The sequence below is a fragment of the Abrus precatorius genome, unplaced genomic scaffold (assembly GCF_003935025.1).
Source record: "Abrus precatorius isolate BTA unplaced genomic scaffold, Abrus_2018 Scaffold4, whole genome shotgun sequence".
Classification (NCBI taxonomy): domain Eukaryota; kingdom Viridiplantae; phylum Streptophyta; class Magnoliopsida; order Fabales; family Fabaceae; genus Abrus; species Abrus precatorius.
Genome location: NW_020874384.1, coordinates 8,029,664 through 8,049,859, shown reverse-complemented (window position 1 = coordinate 8,049,859; position 20,196 = coordinate 8,029,664). Strand labels below are relative to the sequence as shown.

Below are 20,196 nucleotides of genomic sequence, written 5' to 3'. Positions count from 1 at the left end.
TATTGAATTTGACTACAAGAGAAAAAAAAAACGGGTTTGTGTTAGAAAAATTGATGTATACATTCGTTCTAGCGCAGGCAATATATTCTTAAGTTCTTTGAAACCTTGTAATAATTAAGTATCTGAAACATTTGATTCCTTTTGTTGACCTTTTCTCAGCCGGACCCTGAGTGCTACACTCAGCATTAGCCATTAAGGCAACTTTTGCATCAGTAATCATACATACATAAACAAATTTTCTTATTGACCTGCCAAGAATACAAATCTCACCATTCATCAATATGTAATCTCTTTTTCTCCTTTTTTTTTTCTCTACTACCAATATTCAATAACCCTCCTTTGCGTTCTGTATGGTCTGTGTCCAAACAAGTCTTAGCATAAAACAATTTTCATTTTCCCATATATATGTGTGTGTGTCATGAGGGACTTATCATTTTCAGATTTATTAATAATAAAATGTGGAGGGTGTGGTCATGAGAAGGTTATTGCTTTTTGAAATATACGTAGGCCTGGGGCGAGTATTGCCAATGGGTCATAAGAAGATTTTCTTTGCAGAAAAGTCTCCCACTGAGGCCCAAAATGGGCCCGCCATTCTTGCTGTGTATTGTAGTGGGGCAAATATTGCTTCACTCCAAGATGGGCTCTTTCACAGAATTCTAAGATTCTTTTGTTCTGATTTAGTATGTGTTGAAGCCCATCAGTCCCATTGGAAGAAGGTACTGCAGATGTAAGAAATGCCACTAAATAGAAAACATCTTCATTTGGAATAACCACAGAAGTTCTGTTGTCCCACCTGCAAAACATTACTTGTCATTATTGAACTATTGACGGCTAAAAGATTAGTTTGAGTTAATGTTTCCTGAAAGAACCATTACTTTGATTTATTTACTGGGTAGATAAGGACGGGGCCATTGCTTGTTTCTGTTAGGATATTCCCGAAGATTACTTCAGCAAAGTTGTGTATTTTGCTTTTGGGTATTAGAAGATTGAGCCAAGGGTGTGGAACATCCCACAACCCTTTTGAACGCAATTTGACCTCGGATACATGCACCCTGTCTAAGAAATCTACGAGTGTGACTTCTGTTGAAAAAAGGGTTGATGGGATGTAGCTTAAACGGGACAAATGTTTCTCAACTTGCTGCACAAAAAACAAAGGTGTTGATGTAGCTTTTTTTTTTCCTTCGCGAAAGAAAAGCTTTAACTACATGGGTTGTTAATTATCTATTTATGCTCATAAAAAAATCAATCTTGAGATGGAGTTTTTCTCAAGGTACCTGGCTTACTGCATGGTTTACTTCCAAGTTGAAGTATTTGGCTAATTCAAGACAGAAGAGAGTTCTTCCATCAGACTTGAACTGACTAGCCTGAACTGGGTCTTGTGGGTTGAACGATAATCTCCAATTATTTAGCAGGCCAGTTCTGTTTATTATAACAAATCCTTCAATGTAATCAAACGTGTTTTCTTCAGATATTAATCGCTCTTGGTCCCTTATGAATTCTGTGAAATCTGAGTACAGCACTCTAATCCATTTTACCTGGTCCAATTCCCAAAAAAAGTAGAATTTTTCAGTAATCACAATCGATGGGGTGCTCCCAAAACAATAAAATAGACTTTGCTTTTTTAGCATAGTCATTGATGCATTACCATGGCAGGTGCAGGTTCAAGGATAATTCTTGCGCGGGTTATAATGCCAAACTGGCCAAGCCCTCCAAGAACACTGTGAAAGAGTTCCTCATTTTGCTCCGCGGAACAGTTTACCACCTCCCCTGTTCCTGCAATCATTCATTTATTCATCACAAGAGAAAGCATTATTTTCTTTATCCGAAAACTTATTTAAAACATAACAATTGGATACTTTTTTTTATAAGTTATCAACAAGGAATACTAGGGAGAAGCCACTATTTCAGGTTCAAATAAATTATTAGTTCAGAAAAGACAAAACAGTAGCCGCTGAAATCACACAACTCTCATTCTCATCTGTCATATGGTGGTATTCAGAAGATGGTTTTTATTTACAACACAAACCTGTAACAATCTCCAGTTGCTGAACATTGCTTATCTGGGGACCATGCCTAAATGCTTGTCCACTGACACCAGCGTTGGAGAGAGTGCCACCAACCGTGAGATGTAGGTAATCAGTCCAAGATCTTGGAGCCAACCCGTACCTTAGAGTCTCATGCAGAATGTTTATCCACAACTCTCCACCTGAGACATCTACGTACGGAGAATTTCCCACATGTACCTGCATTTCTGGGACTTTTAGTGATTCCATGTTGATAACAACTCCTCCATGAGTTTGTGCTTGGCCCTGGAGTGAATGGCCGTGGCCCCTTGCTGCAACTGTGAGCTGTGAACTGGGACCCATCAACCATATATGCTTTATGGTGGCCGCAATATCAGAAACTGATTCTGGATGCAGCACTGCCATTGGATGATATTGGTACCTGTTCCCAAAGTCCCTCGCTGCATGGCTAAGGCTAGCTTCATCAAAGTTCAAATGGCCCCCAAGGGAAAGTGCTTTCAGTGGTGAAGGGATACTCGAAAGACACAAGTTAACCTGAATGGCTATGCAACTGAGGAACAAGATCGTGAGGAGTAGAATGTTGTCTTCTCCAACGAGGCTAAGAGATGGGTATCTCATTCTTTTGTCTGTTATCAAAGTGTTATATGATAGTAGTTGAAGGAATAAACAGCTTGGTCTTGTAGGTATTGTTTCTTTGTGAGCACGAGTAAAAGGAGGAAGCGATGGAGAATGGAGGAACTTGAGGTTTGGGCCAGAATTTAAAGTAGTTTTTGGATGACTGAGTCAACCCTTCTTCAGATAACTTATGACTTATGAGAGAATGCGTATGAGGACTGCCAACTTGGAAAGAAGTAGAAGAGTCTTAGGATTTTGTTATGGTGTAGCTTGTTTGTTTTAAAGAGAAGCCAAAGCCATCATATAGAAGCCAAGTTGAATAGGAAAAGTAACAACAAAGAGAGATCTCACAAATCTTCAACTTTTTTTTTTCTTAAACAGTGGTAACCACAATTACATCTTAACACGAGGGAAAGACATGTTTCAAATCTTTGTTCATTGACCAGTTTAAGAATACTTTTCCGAATTTAGAAATAAGTCCTTGCTTGTGGCACAGTGCGCATTTCTCATTTGCCCCTCACTTCACTTCTGTCTCTACCTTACACGTAATTTGAGGTGTTGAGTCCACTACTGTGGGAATGTAAACATCGCGTATCCTGCTATTAGATTGGATGAGAAGGACTCGCGGGTTGCTTTGAATTCATTAGAGAATGAAAGTGAGAGATGAAGTTGGTGGGGTATGTGTTGGTCCATGAGACACGTGATGCTTCATTCATTTGTCATGTATTGTAGGGACCTCTCTTGTAGGCCATGAAAAGAAAGAAGAAGAGGAAAATGGGAGTGGCAGCTTCAGAGAAACAAATGAAACAATGCTAACTCAACTATGCACAACTACCACTGTTCTGCTTCTGCTCTCGTGTAGAATCTTTAGTACCAAGCTATTGGACAAGTCTTGAGTGATTCTCTTTTCCAATACTTTCTTCTTCTTTTTTTATTTTTACTTGTTATTTGTACTACCATAACTTTATCCTTTTCATTGCAACTAGTATCTTGGTCCAATGAGAAATTTTGAAGCTTCATAGAGTACCATCTTACCTCCATTATCGCCAAATCAAATTGTCACTTCATTAGATTGGCAAAAATGCTTTTGGTGATCTTGTGTTGAAATAATATCGGGTCATCGATGGGATATGTGGTCCTGGAAATCCTCCATTGCTCCCTTTAGGAAACATTCACCAATGGGCAATAGCCTGTAGACTGCAGCATCCATGTCTCATGTTCTTCACAAAGAAACATAAACGCAATAATTGATAGTCTGTAGTTTTCTCTACCTCTCTCTCTTTCCTCTGCAAGTCTCTCATTCAGAAGTTGCACTGAGCATATTCTATTTAATTTTTCTGGATTCTATACATTATTTCTGTGTTACTAAACAATGTCTTTTTCCAACAAACTTAAGTGTAGTCCAACATGTGCTGATACTACTGATCTCCGATCAGAGTTTAGAGTTTCAGTTCAATAAATGTGGATGGACATTTAATATCTGTGTATTAATATTTAATGTCAACTTTTATTATGCATGTTATTAAGGTGCATGAAATTACAACTCGACTGAACAACAACACCAACGATAGTATTACACAAAAGTTATATATATATATATATATATATTTTTTTTTTTTTATTTTTTTTTTCTATAGTTATATCTAATTTACTCATTTTGGCCTGTGCCTTTTTATTAGTTACTTCTTTGTTCTTCTACAACACTTGGATACTGCCCAAGTTCCACGTCAAATATAAAGACCACTCCAATTAGACTCTAGGATCTAGATCATACAAAGGGGCACCACAATGAAAGTTAATGGAAGTGTTGGCCTTCCATATTATACGTATCTCATAACCTGTATTCAATTACATAAAAGGATTATGGGTGAATAGCCTTGCTTTGGGCTTTGACGGCTTCATCATTGGGAGGATAGTGGAGGAACTCGTTTTCGTTCGTAGAAAATATACACGGAATCTATTAAAGGACTCATTGGAATGAAAGAGACATTAATCATGACATGAAAAGCAATTTGATAAAAAAAAAATTATAATATTAAATTAAGGTTGTAAGAAATAGACTCAAGCACACGGCTATTGAAGGGCATAGTAGTGTCTAGTGTGAAAATGTGAACGCAATTGACATAGTCTTCTCATTTGTGGTTGAAAGCCTAATCCTTTTGATGACTTGCTTTTTAGAAGGAAACCAGCTATTAATAAAGACATGAAAACAAAGTTATTGTTATAGTAGAGTAATTATCATGTGGAGCTACTCATAACACGTATAGTGAGTGATAGCCACATCATGGGGCCTTAAGTGACCATTGATGCTTAGACTTTGGAGAGCAAAATCCCCTTTTAGACAATGTAAAATATGAAGACTTTGAACGCTGAACAATTGTCATGTTTCACAATCAATGGGCGGCGATAATCTTTTACAGTTTCCATTATCACACTCTTTTAAATCATTTTATTAACAAAATAAGACAAGAATGCCACATCAGTTTCATTTCGAGTATTCGATAGCATACCCATGAATTTCCTCATTGACAAATGTTAATATGGCAAATAGGATAAGTTTCCAACAACAAAAACGAGACAGGTGCCTTTGGCATTGACACATAAGGGTGCTCTCAACCTTCATCATCTTGCCATGGAGAAGTAAATAATTGTATTTAGACGGGTCCGTAGGACACAATTGATTTAGTTTATAATATTATTCTTATCATGTTTCACATCCCACTTTATTGCACTTTAACATATGTTTCCTTGTCTCATCCCAAGCATAGAGATTAAATACCAATGCTAAATCGTTTCTTATCCATTGTTGTCGTTAGTAAACTTCATCATCACCAATGTAGAAATTACAAGTCTCTTTCTCTGTCAAATGTGAAAATATATTTTTTAATTAAGTAATATTCTTCTATTAACTAATTCTCACAACATATTTTACAATAAGAGAAAAGAGACGAAAATGTGAAACAAGATATCTCAAGTGATAGAGAGAGATAAGAGAAAAAAATGTGTTATACAAAATTCAGTGTTGTGAGAATTAATTAGTTGTTAAGATTAGCATCACCCTTTTTAATTTTCATTAAAAACTAAATATATAACATATTATATCCACCGTATTGATAGAATTTGAACAGTTTTAAGATTTCAAGTATTAATAAGTTGAAGAGGATGAATGTGAATAAGTAAAATTAACAAAAGTTTACCAATATGGATACAATTATACATTTTGCATGTTCAGTTTACATTGCAGGAATCAATGACGATTATATTAATACATTTGAGGCTGAAATTTACGACTCTAAAAAGTCGGAATATGAGTTGAGAGTATATTCTTATTGAGAAAAGACACAACAGCAAAGACACAAGATATATAATCAGCATAGACTACAAAGTAAATTCCAGCGATTTCCATTCACCTAATTGACCAGTTATTATTTTTCTATTGTTATGATTACAGGATGTTTCATGACAAAGTTAAATATTAAATGAGGCTTACTAAGCAAACTCCCATTTGTAGAAAGTTTCATAAGTCAAAGTACTTAATCCATGGTGGGGTTATGGTGGTTTATCTCAAAATTCACAAACAAAGTAGGTTTTTCCTTCCAATTATAATACATGTTCATCACCACTATCTTCTAACACCTACGCAACATAAATAAGAAAAAAAAAAAATCCTTTATTGGGCTAATACTATATTCTCGTTTAGTATTGTTCTATTGATTCTTTTAATACTATATAATAAAAATATATTGATATTTTAAAATTATAAAATATTAAGACTTTATTTATTAAGTTTTTATTTTAAGTTCTCTAAAAACATTTACTAAAAAGTATTAAATATTTCAAATTACTTTAAAAAGTAGGTATTAAGTAATTTTATATTTTTATATAATAAATATTTGTTGCATATAAATTTTTATATGCACCCATCGCATAAATTAAAAGAAACAATTTTTTTTTTTTAAAGTATCCCCATAGCTTACAATCGGCACTAGAGTTTTCCTATAATGAAAAAAGTTTATCTAAAAGTGAACTATTTGTAAATTGAAAAAAAATGTGATTAAATATTTATAAATTAATATTATATATTTTAAATAAAATAAAATAAATTATTTTTTAAACATTTTTCTAATAAACTCATTTTATAAAAGCTTAATCCCAACATATACTAGCCTGCTATAACCTAGACATGTTAGTATAGCAGTAGCTAGTTCTCACATAATTAACACAACCCTTTACAACACATGGAGAGCACATCGAATTGAGCTAGGTTAATTAATAGCCTAGAAGTAGCTTAGTGGACACATTTTGACTTGGATAATGTGTACAATAAGAAAATATTATAAGGTATCATAAGAGTATCACGTCATTCCACCTTAAAAAATAAATTAGCACAGTCACATAATTATATACGTTATTATATTAAGAAACATTGTCTAAAGCTGATTAGTGTTACTTTGGAAAATTGTTATTAAAAATTTCATTGATTAAGAATGTATTAAAAATTATAAATATAGTAACTAATATCTGTTTTAAAAAAGTATTGTTAAAGTGGGAGTATTACTTCTTGAATACATTAGAATTTATCTTTATTAAGGAATGTAAAGTTCTAAAATAGGTAGAGGAACTTCCAACAATATCCATATAAAATTGGAAAATGGAAAAGGGGCTGAAACCTCCTCCATCGAGCAAGGAAGGAGATGTTGATAGTGGAGAAGGAGGAATGTATACATTCATAAATATCATGAAAGTCAAAGGAAAAGAAAGATGAACAAAAAAGGATGAGAAAAGAAAATTACATTTAAGGTGAATATTGATAAATATTTTTATAATATTGATTAAAAAATGAAAATATTTTTTTCATTAAAAATTATGAATATATCTTATTTAAATTATATAAATGATATATATTATTGCATTAAGTTTTTTTTATAATATTTTGAATTTATTTATTAAAATTTAAGTAGAATGTATTGATAAAAAAAAGGATAGATATTATTATCCTATCATAAATTGATATAAATTAATTAAAAGTATCAACATCCCCTTCCATTCTTCAATAGTGGGAACTTAAAATAGAATTTGGAAAGATTAAAAAATAAAATTTTGTTTGTCCAGCTATTCATATTTTTTGTGCTCCCTTTGCATTTTGTCTCTTGTGATTTTTTCCTGCCCCTATGAATGTCTTTGTTATCCTCGTTGCATCAAAATGAGAATATCATGCGTGGAACTCACTATGAAACATGAGGTCCCCATTAGCCATTTGGACATATGTCCAAAAAATAAAGTAGGCTGTAAGGACCGAATACTGGAAAAAACTTGATGTCCCTATAGACTTTTAATTATCTATTAATTTAATATTTTTATCTGTTTTATTCCAATAATTTCAATGAGCTAATAATTGATTTACTTCATCTGTAGCAATTGAATTGACGACTTAGGTTAAAAGAAAACTTACTTTTTTTATAAGATATGGTTTAATATTATAAAAATTCTTTTTTAATATTTTTTTCACCAAAATTCACATATAGTGGCTGGTGAAACTATTTGGTATTTATTTAGATTTTTTTAAAAGTGGATGTTTTAGAGTTAAAGAACTCAAGAATAATCTCTACCCGTACAAATGGTAAGATTTGAACCCATAACCTCTTATTGAATAAATTAACTATACACATTACATCACTGTATTTGATTAGATTATTGATAGAGGAATTTGTTTTGATTTATTATTCTAAAATATATATTTTTTTCAATATTTTATCCATTTTTAATAAAATACTGTACATAATTCTTTTCCAGATCATTAGAAAAACCAATACTTACTCAGCAAATGAAGTGAAATGATCTGTCTGCCATTTACGAATGTCACCACCTTTCCACCTTTGGCTTGTCGTTTATATTTCCATTTAGAATATGTTCTGTTGTTGATAGGACAACAGATTTATCCTCTGTTTCAGTCATATATCATAGCAAATTAACCAGTTTTTATTTAATATGTTTAGCGTTTTGATATCATATATATGTAATATTGTAATGGAAATTCTTTATCTATCATCAAGAAGGACCACTTTGGTATTCCATGTTTCATCATGGTATTCGACTTGACAACTTCTCAGGAAGTTCTCATAGATCAATGAATGAATGTTCTGATTATATTAATTAACAAACACTAGAAATGAACAGTCGCCACCTGAAAAATGGAAAAGTAAAATAAGAAAATGGGAAATAATGTCGGTTATGACCTTGCATGCATTCAGCAAATTTGGCGGGTATGCATGTCATTGTATATATGCCATGTTTAAATTGATTGGGAAGTGAATTAGAAAATGCTTTCTCTCCTCAAACGTGTGATTATTTATAAGACATTAAATAAAGAAAGAATTGTAGATATATATAAGTGTGCAAGGCCATTTTATGCACGAGGTTTAGACATCGATGCCAAGTAGTATGGACCATACATAAAGTGGGTGAATGTCCATCATGCAACTAATGAGTGTTGAACACAGAAGAAGCGTAGTGAGTAGTGATGGACCAATCTATCAATTCAATTTGTCAAACTCTAATTTTGTTCAGATTTGACAAGTTGCATATATAAATGATCTAAACTAGTGTCGTTTTCGAATAATAATGGAATTAGTAGTGACTTGTGAACATTCTCAAATTTCAACGCGTAAATAAATTACATCCCTAAAGACCCTCTAGAATGAGAATGTTACTTTAATACTATACAAAATGTGTATATATATATTTATTTTGAATGACTTCTTAAAATGCAACCACCAATAGGTCATTGTATTTCTTCACGAGTCAATTTCTCATATGACAATGTTGAAATGTTTGTGGGGCTTGAGCTTGTCTCATGAAACTAATGTATATGATCTGAAATATGTTGGTTAGGTCTAAGTCCAACGACCAATACTTGAGTCGTTGAAGCCATATATGCTTCAAAGTCATAACCATAGTGGTCGACACCTTCGCTTTCACGTATCAAATTATTCGTGCAAAGTGCAACCGTGTAACTTTAGAACATGGATCTTCTATACAACCGTGGACCTCAGCACTAAATTTTAGCCAACTCATTTTAGCATTCCACGTGTGATAAGAATCGTCAAACAAATCATGTTTTCAGTTATGCGTGTACTATGTAGTTACTATAAGGATTAATTCAACTTACCAAAACTATAATAGCAACTTTAACGTAATTGCTTAAGTTGTCTTTTGTATCTTATGTAAGCCGTCATTGCTTACCCAACACATGACTCTGGTGCACAGATATCTTCTTTCATATTAAAATTTGAATCATACAATGAGTTTCACCGATGTAGATGTTCTAATTGTTTTTGTTTCTTGAGAATGGAGTGTGTGTTGATAACACATTTTCATATTTTTCATGATATGTAGTATGTTTTAATTTATGTTATGTATTTTCGTTCCTGGCCCCAATAATTGATATCTAAATAATCTTAGTTAAAGACTCATATTCTTATGCTTTGATCTTGATTTTTTTAGCTATTTTTATGTGTTTTTGAAACTATAGAATACGAATTGAATGTGTTCATTCTTCAGCGTAAACTTAGAAAAAGGCCGTCAAGGGGAAAAAAATACCATATATATTAAGATTGATGGATGGATTAGGTAGATGGCAAATTGGTGTAGCTGTTTTCAAGTCATATAAAGCTTGATTTACTTCGCCAATCGCCTTTGTACTGCCTTGGCAAAAATTCTATGGACACAAAAAAATTACCCAACAATGTAATAGACATTGCTTTTGCTAGCTTTAGATACATAGATACATAGGATTCTGAATCATTCTAAATATAGCATATAGCAAATAACGTGGATGTAAAAGTAGCAATAATGTTTTTACATATCACTAGGGAAAAATAAAACTTTTTACGACAAATTTTTACATCAATTAATATTAATCCATCTAATAAAAATAAAAATGTCAATAGCATTTTTTTAAAAATATAATAGAAAATTTTTAATATCAATCGTTAAACCATTAAAAATAAATTTTTAAATCGATTAAATTTTAAATTAATTTATAAAGTTATTTATATTAGTTCTTACATAGCTGATCTGAAATGTAATTTAAAAAATAACTTTTTAGATCGATTAGTATTTAATAGATGTAAAGAGAAAAGTTAGTAATACATTATTTAACACACTTTTTACTATTAGTTAAAATTTATTGAAAACAAAAAAAATTATGAAAAAAAACATTAATTTAGGAGTAAGAAAGACTAAAACTCATATAATTTTTATAATTTTTAATTAACAGTAAGAAGTGTATTACAAAGAGTATATTTCATAATGTAAAATTTAATTTAAAAATAAAATTTTAGATGCAACAATGAAATATGATAAAAAAAATTTCAAGCAAAATTTGGAGACAACTAACCTTTACTTGCATTCTCAAGCTTTTTGTGTTTTTGGATACAATGAATACTAATCTCATTCCAATTTAGTCATGTCGCTGATGAATACTTTGAGCTCTATTTTGTATTTTCATCTTCTTTAATCTATTTATTTTGGTACGATATCGATAAACATTACATATTTTTTATTTATAAACTTAATAAAAAATAAAGTTGTCTTACAATCTTGATCTTTTGTTTGCATTTTTTTGGTACAACGAATGCTAATCTCATTCCAGTTTCGATACATCATTAAATATGTCGAATTTCATTATATGTTTTTGTATACATTAACTCATTTGTTTTAGTACAAAATTAATGAATATTGTGCATTCTTTATTTGCATACTCAATCAAAAGTGCAAATCTCCTTGCATTCTCAAACTTCTATTAATGATTTTGAGTACAATGAATACTAACTTTTTTTTAATTTAGGTACGTCACTAATGAATATCTCATGCTTCATTTTGTATTTTCATCTTTATTAATCTATTTGTTTTGGTACAAAGTTAACAAAAGTTTATGTATTTTTCATTTGCAGATTCAATCAAAATCACAAATTTCTATCCAATCTCTAATATAACCAGTTCTAATCTCTGTATAGGTTACTCAACAAAAAGTGTTTATTAAAACTTCCTGTCAATTTTTGTATATTGCAACTAATGTATAAAATTTATACTTTGATTATCCTTAATTGATGTAAAATATTTTTTTACATTGATTTTATAAACAATTTAAAAATGTTTTCTTTTTCTTTTATTATCATAACGCGTCATATCAAATTGAAAAAAATAAAAAAATTCAACAAAATTTAAATTTTCACAAATAAAAATCTTATTATATTGAATATATGTAAATTGGTTTACCAATCAATGTGATTAGGAATGAGAATGGATGAGATTGAAGGTTAAATGGGTTTGGCACTAGAGCCTAAGCCTATTACCTAACATAGGCTAAATTTTTAAGTTTGACTTCACCTTTTTATAAATATGACCTAACCCAATAGCATATTTAGTAGCCTATTTAATAGTAAGACTTTCAAATAATACTAAAAATTTAAATTTAACTAGCCAGTGAATCAATAAACTAATAACCAACGAGCTAACAAGTTGAAAGGCTTATTATTAGTAAAATAAAAAATATATAATAAGTAATTATATTTAAATATTATGTTTAATAATATATATATATATATATATATATGGCTTCACAGATATCATATCTCAGAATGACCATATTTAATAACTCTACAAAGTTTTAAAAAATCATATTAGAGTTAAGAAGTTGAAAAGTATTTAAATTAAAAATATTAGAATAAGAATTGAGAAAGAATGAATTCTAATAATGAATTGAGATATTTTAAAAATCAGACAAAATTTTAATTGATATTTGTTTTTATGATAAGTTTTAATTTTGACAATCTAATAATATAATTATAATTATTACATTATTATAACTAAATTATGTTATATATATATATATATATATATATATATATATATTTTTAAAACAATTATATTTATATTAAATTGTTATGAATAAATAACTATAAATTATAAAATAATATAATTATTTAATTTGACTGACTCAATAGGTTTGAAAGACTTTTTTTAAAAGTTAAGTCTGGTCTCTTTATCTAAATAGGTATTTTTAAAAGTTTAAATTTGACTTTTTAATAAATGAGTCGAACCAAGTTAGGCCTTTAAGAGGTTAGGTTATATAGGCTTCAGATGAACATTTCTAAATGTGATAGAAGTAAATATCAGGAGTAAAATTATATTTACAGATCAAATTTACCTATGAATAGACATACACAATATATGACAGAGACTTTTGACAGAATAATTTACAGCAGATGTTGTGGATAACTATAGATTGTTAATTACAACATATTAATATTGATATTAGCTATAAATTGTGGCTGAACACTAACAAACTGGCTTAAAAAATCACTAACACAGTATAAAATGTCACTTTTAACTTATGAAATAAGTGATTTCTACACTAATGTATATACTATTATTCGGTGGTTTAGCCCTTGAGCAGAAGATATAACATAAATGCAAAGTTTGATAATACTCCAATTGTCATGTGCGGGTATGCAATCTGGTGATGAAGGTAGAGGAGTGTTCTAACATTCTAACACGTTCTTATGAGAAAACTCCAATGCTAAAGTAAAGAAGGATTTGAACAATAATATTTTCAAGTGTATAGAGTGACGTATTTGACGTCCATCATTTCCTTTATATAGGGACTGCTGATCCCCTTGAGATTCTGATATGTGATTTTGATTGTTCGACACGATCATTTGTACGACGCCTCATTGATGGAATATTAACTTGGGACTTTGTATAGCCATCAGTAGTCACAATTTTTTTTTTCGGTCAAGGAATAGTCAGAGAATCTATGGATCCTACACCTCTTTTTTTGTCAAACTAAGGAAATACAAAGGCCAAAGACGGACCAGGCCCAAACATTAACAATAGGCCCTAACAAATATAGCAGACCTATAAAACATCAAAGCAGGAAAAGCCTGCTATGGTCCTTTCATTTGTTTGGGCCTCGACTAGTTGGGTTAGGCCATGACTAGAACGAGGGGCACAAATATTCTTGTTAAGAATATTAAAAATAAACAATTTTTAATTCATGGAAAAAGTTTAAATTTTCGGAATTTTAAATTTTATATTAGAATAAAGAAAAAATTTCGTTCGGAAAATGTGTCTTACAAGCTTTACTGCATACAAAAGAACGGTTTAATCAAACCAACCATGTGGTCTGATAAAAAAAATCATGTTAGGAATAATATAAGTTATGGACTTACATAAATATGGGTTGAGATTGAGAATCATAAATAAAAATAATAATAAAAAAAGTTGCTTGAAACACAGTTAGATAGAGAGCATACAACTATCACCCAATCAATGAAGATATTAACTCCTTTCTGTCACATTAATGTTCAATGCTCAACCAAAATAACATCCAATGACATATACATCATACATACTTATGAACAATCTTGGCAAATGAAGCCCTCTCATGATACAAGGAACTATGTTAAAGCAAGGAAGAGCAACATCAGCATTTATAGCTTCATTTGAAGGAACTACTTCGATCCCAATTAGGCAATGAGCAATCTGAATTAATACTGAGATCCTTTATAGTTCGGCTTGATTTTATAGGCATTGAAAGACCCTTAAAGCTTGGAGATCTTTGCTGGTTACAACCACTGATCTTCCCCATTTTACCACTACCAAGAACATCACTGTTAATAGACGATGCAATTGATAGCTTTTTCTTGCATGGTGAATATGTATCAGAGTTCATGTCCAAACTCCCTGTCCTTAATTTTGGAGAGCTTGTTGATCTTGCTTTTGCTTTTGCTGATTCAGTAGCAGCCATGTATGCTGGAGTTGCAGGAGAGCTTGAAAATGCGTTGTCTTCTCCCACTGAACACTGTCTCCTATGAGGAAAAGATCTTAATCTTGAAGCAAGTATTGGAGATTCTAACCCTTCAACTGGATTTTGTCTTGGATCACTTCTCAGCCTAAGTTGTCTTCCTCCGTATTCCTCCCCACCTCTAGAATGTGAACTAAAAACTGAGTCTAAATCTTCAAGTTCTTTGCTTTTTGAAAGTTGTGTATCTACCCACTGCTCCAGCCAATACCTCCATCTTCCATTTACTTTACTTCTTTCTGTCTCTGCTGATCTCTGAGGGGGGTTTTGTAGGTTAGCTTGAGAATCTTAGGACAGTTTGGTTTCAGGAATTGTTTTTTGTTTTCAAAGGTTTGTACAGAAAACGTTTCTAGAAACCAAACAGCTCCTTAATGTGTAAAAAGAACCAAGAAAAAACGTATGAAAGAGGTCGGAGCTTACTCTATGGCTAAATGAGTATTCTTTTATTCTTTCTCTCTTGAGAACTGCTTCTTTCTTGCTCATGCAAGAGGCATCTGCCTCTTCCTTCAATAAAGTGCTGTCATCCCACTTTCTTTCACTGTTTGAGTCCATCTGAAAATGTGAAAGAAAACTGTTTCAAATTCTACACTATACAAGGATAAAAGTTAACAACAATATAAATGATACTTTGATAAGTCTCCATGATATAGTGTACTTCGTTATGCTCACCCTAATTATCTTGTCTTTGGAATCTTGCATCACTTCATTTTCAGCACAATCCCATTTCCCTTCAACCATTTGGAGTCTCTTTGCACAAACCTGTGACTGTATACTTACAATGGACTGCAAACACTTGAGAGTACTCATAGCTTGGCGCCTCACTGCTCTCCCACGAATGATAGCTTGAAGCTTCACTATTCCCTTCAATGCCCTCAGAGCCTTCCTTGCCTGTAATGAATGTCTTATTAGTCACTGAATAAGAGGATTCAATGAGTAAGAATAAAGTAGGTGCTGAACTTTGATGGCTGAAGTAGTACTCCTATTAGTACTACTCTCTTTTTTCCAATTTTTGTTGCTTCTTTTACTGTCTTTGGAGTTAAATTTTGAGATCACAAAATGGTTGAACAAGTCATAAGGGTAAAGATTTTGCAAAAAGGTCTTAAGCTAACACAAAACAAAGGAAAAATAGCTTGGACAAAACAAACTCACCAGGTAACCCCGAAATGCAGTTTGAATTTTGATGGCTGAAGCAGATTCTTGGATCTCCATCTGGCATTGGTATGTGAATTGAGGAGTAGTAGCATTCCTAGTTCTATCAGGTTGAGATTCTGAGACCCCAGTGAGTCGAAAAACTTCAGCAGCAACCTGAGCAGCAGCTTCAGCAGCTGCTGCTGAGGCAATAGCCACAGTTAAAGCATGCTTGTTCTGTTCTTCCTCTGCTTCACTAAGGGTTGTTTCTTTTGATGGTGGTGGAGCTGTAATTGAAGGTAATCTCTTGGTCTTTAGCCTCCCAAATATCCATTTCCTTCTTTTCTCCTTCTGGAATGAAGTTTTCTATTTCATGTGAAATAGACAATTTAATTTCAAAGATTTATTTTTAAGAGAAAAAAAAAAGTTAGATTTAGTGACTTACCTTCTCTTGTGTTGAATGTGTATCCCATATAAACAGCCTCTTCACCAGACTGAACCAGCTCTTCTTCTTGGCCATTAAACAATATCACACAGGTCAACTTCAATTCCTTTGATCTGAAATTTTGCCCTTATGAATCATCCTCTTATACAGAAGACATCTTGGTTCTTGGTTATCTAAACCTCACATCAATTTTGAAGAGTAGGTGTGTGAAAGTGAAACGTAAAATTGGTTGGTGTCCAGGCATTGATTTAAGTAACGTAATTGTACAACTCAAGCATTAAACTTGTCCAAAAAGACAGAACAATTTGCAGAACTTGTCATAAAATTAGATTCCTATTTGCATAAGTGGTAAGAGCGAAGGCCAAATACTAGTACATGAATCAGAACCTTGATTTCAGAGTAAATTAAACATCAATGCACACAAGCCAAGATAGTTGGAAAAAGATGAAACAGATTTGGGAGTATGATCCAAGTTAATTACTTACCCATTTCTTGAAATCCGATAAATTTGTTAAAAAGGACAAGAGCCACCGTTTCAGAAAGCTTGATGCATGGGAACAAGTGCAGTGCTGTCATTCATTAAATTCAGATGGAATGGCCTTGAAACCAGCAAACATTCTTTATAATATATATCAGTTACTCAAACCTCAAGAATGTGGAACTTTGGAGGGATTTCAGCAGTGAATGTGCACAGATACCAAAAGATTCTTTCCTCATAAGGAGCAGAACTGAAAACTTGTTGTGGAGTGGCTATGATTTCTATGTGGGTGCAACTGCAATCATTCACATTTTTCATCTTCCACAATCTTCATGATTGAGTTTCTCCTGTTCCAAATGTGGGCCTCCAAGAGCAACCATTGCTCTCAGGATAAAAAGCATAGCCACTTTGTATTCATTAGGAGAACTAAAAGCCATTCCTCTCAGCTTCATGGGTCCTCTCTTTTTTATTTTCTCCCATCTCTCTTTTTTCCAACTGTAGCAGGCATGATCATATGTCTGTTGGGTTTGAAATTACATAATTGTCCCTTGCTTAGCTCTCATATAATCATCAAATAGCAAGCAACAATTGCCCTTCATTTATACTACATGTTTGTCAATTTTCTGATAAGGAGGGTCAGAACTTTATGTAGTATACGTATGACTACCATATACTAACTTCTTATAGAAATTAGAAATAGGCATGGCATTGCCTTGCAGCACCTGTCCTATCAATTATCATCATATACTATTGCTTAGAACTAAATTCTAGTGTTTGAAATCACACTTTAAATAATCATTACTTCATACTTTGCCATGCATAAAGAGAAACATAGAAAATATACATATACACACATTTTTTCATCCTACACACACGTAACCAATCATGTGTGAAGTGGTCACATCAGCTACACTGATATAAAAATGTGAATATGTACGAGTAGCATTATTAGAAATGTAGTGTTTAAGTGTTCCACAAGTATTAGGAGACATTGTTATAGATAGGTGTGTAAGGAGAGGTAGGGAAGTGCATAATTGAGTCGTGTGGACAATAGACACATAATGTGCAGAGGGTAGGGAATGTGGGGAAGAAAACAAAGAAGATTTTTGGATTAATAGAAAGGAAGACAGCTGTAAAAGGACCCAAAAAGAGGAATTGTCATAATATATTCTCACCTCATATTTTCTAAAAGAGTAAAGTGAAGAAAGAGAGTGTGGTTTGATAGTAGAGAACCAAAAGCAGATGGTTGTCACCCTAAAGTTTTCTTAAAAAACCAGTGTTGGGTGTTGATGTTAAAACAATGAACTATGGTTGTCTAGTTGGAAATAGACTAATCGACTAGGTTTTGTTAGCGTTGTCAAACATGACCAAACTCTAACCGTGCAATCAGAGGTTTTAGGGACATCATTTCTAAGCAACTATGCATAAAAATATCAGAATGTGGTCATGCTCACCAAATGTTCAGTCAAAAAGAAATTACCTCTACAGCACAACACTTTGTTTTTATTTTTATTTTTTTAGTTATATAATTAAAAAATTAATAATACATCAAATTAGATCATAAAATTATAAGTACAAAGTTAATTTGATCCTTAAAAATTTACTTCTTTTAAAATCTGAAATTATTAAACCATGGTCATGACATTATTAAAAAAAATATTTCTTTTACTTTGTGAAGTATAATAATAAGATTAAAATGATTAATTTTTAATAATTTATAAAATAAAAATATTTATAATTTTAAGAAATAATATGTATTTATAATATAAATAAACTCTCTGTTTTGTCCGTCACCGCAAAGCGCTTTCACATCAAACCTATAGAAATAATTTTTAAGAAACAAATATTATCCCTTCATTATTCATAAATGAGAGGTACAAACATTTTCTAGATAAATTTTAAAAATTATATTTTAATAAATATATACTGATTTAAATAATATTATAATAATTAATAATTTTTAAAGTCCACATTAATCCGTGCATTTAACGGGTTCGGATTCTGGTTCAGTGTATTACTCCTTAAAAAATATTAAAGAAAAAATCCAAGCATGTTGTTATAGGCTTTTTTTACTAATTAGGAATTTCTTAAAACTAATTATCAAATTAAAATTATTACAAAATATATTATTTATATAGAGTTATTTTTAACACATGGCACAAATATTCCCTTACTCAAGGGCAATTTCTTCAGATTTCTTTTAAAAGAAGTGTTGTTTTGGCCTAACGTGTTATATGGTAAATCTATAACGATACTCTCTATGTGACACGTGTTATGTAGAGATAATATTTTTTAGAAACTACTACATTATAAATTAATTATTATAAAAAATTATTTAATAGATTATTTAAAAACTTTATTATTAAATAAATATTAATTTAAATGCTAATTATTAGTAAATTAAAATTGTAAAATATAAAAGATAAATTAATGATCATAATTTGTAAAATTAGATTAATTTAAAATAATAAATATTGAATATAATTTTAAATTATTTGTCATAAAAATATTATATTATACACTTTCAATTTATTTTAAGAAATTAAATAAATTTTGATGACAATTAAAATTAGTTATATTCAATATTTACTATTCTAATTGATTTAATTTTAACAAATTATGTTTATTAATTTATTTTCCAAATTTTATAATTTTTACTTACTAACAATTAACTTCTAAATCAATCTTTAATTAATAATTAATTTTTAAAATAACTTATTAAATAACCTTTTATGATAATTAATTTACTTTTAAGTCAATTTTTATTTAACTTTTTATAATAAATAATTTATAACGTGCCAAATTTTGAGGAGTATCGTCCTACAAATTTAAAACCCTATTCTTACATAACATATGTTACATTCATAGAATTACAAAGACAATACTTGTTGTGTGACATGTGTCAACTAACAAATTATTGTTTTACATCAGAAAAAAAATACTTCTTTTAAAAAAAATAAAATATAATTATGAGATAATATTTGTGTTACATTGAAGAAAACACTTCAAATCTGAAATATGTTTAACAATAATAACCCCAATTTGATAATTAATTTTTAAAAGACTCCTAATTTAAAAATTTATTGTTATAATTTATTTGCTTCACACCATGTCAATAATTGAGATTACCAAATAATTTTTTATTTAGAAAGGGATTAAGTAGCCGAAGCAAGCTATTATTTAAGCACTCGAATAGTATTTAGACCAAAATTGTGTCATGGGTTTATTATTACTTGAGAGGATCCAGTACTTAATAACTAAGTACAATTGATATTTCTGCCTATTTAACAACATTCTTTATCATTAGGTGACTATTAAAGATGCACTAAAAAAATTGTTAATTTATGGGGGTTAAATTTGAAAATTAATATCAGTTTTAATTGTTTCTAAATTTTATTTTGACGGTTATAAAATTGACATTAAAATTGGTGACACAAAATTAAATTTGTGATGATTTTGAACTGCTGCTAAAATTTAAAAACTATACTACACAATAAGTAAGAGTGCTTTGTTTTAAAGTTTGGTTCCACATTTTTTTTCTAGTTCTTATCTTTTACTCATTTCTTTCTTTTATTCTTTGGATTCACATTTTTAACACATTTTTAAAGAAAGTGAAAAAGATAATAGAAGATTACTTAGT

The 20,196-nt window shown here is 30.8% G+C and overlaps 2 protein-coding genes across 4 annotated transcripts; both read right to left on the bottom strand.

Moving 5' to 3' along the window:
- Positions 1-244: 244 nt before the first annotated feature.
- On the bottom strand, positions 245-2,847 carry LOC113865109 (cytokinin dehydrogenase 6). Its single transcript, XM_027499476.1, has 5 exons — positions 2,027-2,847; positions 1,646-1,773; positions 1,275-1,535; positions 876-1,138; positions 245-793 (listed from the first exon to the last, which is right to left on the bottom strand). Exons 1-5 carry the CDS (start codon positions 2,640-2,642, stop codon positions 472-474), a joined length of 1,590 nt encoding a protein of 529 aa, XP_027355277.1. The 5' UTR covers positions 2,643-2,847; the 3' UTR covers positions 245-471.
- Positions 2,848-14,142: 11,295 nt separating this feature from the next.
- On the bottom strand, positions 14,143-16,902 carry LOC113865638 (protein IQ-DOMAIN 14-like). Of its 3 annotated transcripts, XM_027500334.1 has the most exons (7): positions 16,725-16,902; positions 16,564-16,647; positions 16,079-16,191; positions 15,655-15,999; positions 15,175-15,393; positions 14,926-15,057; positions 14,143-14,760 (listed from the first exon to the last, which is right to left on the bottom strand). In XM_027500334.1, the coding sequence occupies exons 3-7, from the start codon at positions 16,151-16,153 to the stop codon at positions 14,143-14,145; spliced, it is 1,389 nt and encodes a 462-aa protein (XP_027356135.1). In that variant the 5' UTR covers positions 16,154-16,191; positions 16,564-16,647; positions 16,725-16,902. The 3 variants fall into 3 exon arrangements, with proteins under 3 accessions (XP_027356135.1, XP_027356134.1, XP_027356136.1); XM_027500333.1 differs by having other exon boundaries at positions 16,564-16,902; XM_027500335.1 differs by having other exon boundaries at positions 15,655-15,984; positions 16,564-16,902.
- Between the last annotated feature and the right edge of the window lie 3,294 nt (positions 16,903-20,196).

Coding starts and splice junctions, on each gene's coding strand:
- LOC113865109 (XM_027499476.1), bottom strand. CDS start 2,642: ATGAGATACCCATCTCTTAGCCTCGTTGGAGAAGACAACATTCTACTC. Junction 1,536..1,645: donor TTGAACCTGCACCTGCCATG/GTAATGCATCAA, acceptor GAATTGGACCAG/GTAAAATGGATTAGAGTGCT. Junction 794..875: donor TACCCAGTAAATAAATCAAA/GTAATGGTTCTT, acceptor AATGTTTTGCAG/GTGGGACAACAGAACTTCTG.
- LOC113865638 (XM_027500333.1), bottom strand. CDS start 16,153: ATGGCCAAGAAGAAGAGCTGGTTCAGTCTGGTGAAGAGGCTGTTTATA. Junction 16,000..16,078: donor CACATTCAACACAAGAGAAG/GTAAGTCACTAA, acceptor CACATGAAATAG/AAAACTTCATTCCAGAAGGA. Junction 15,058..15,174: donor CCAAAGACAAGATAATTAGG/GTGAGCATAACG, acceptor TCACATTTTCAG/ATGGACTCAAACAGTGAAAG.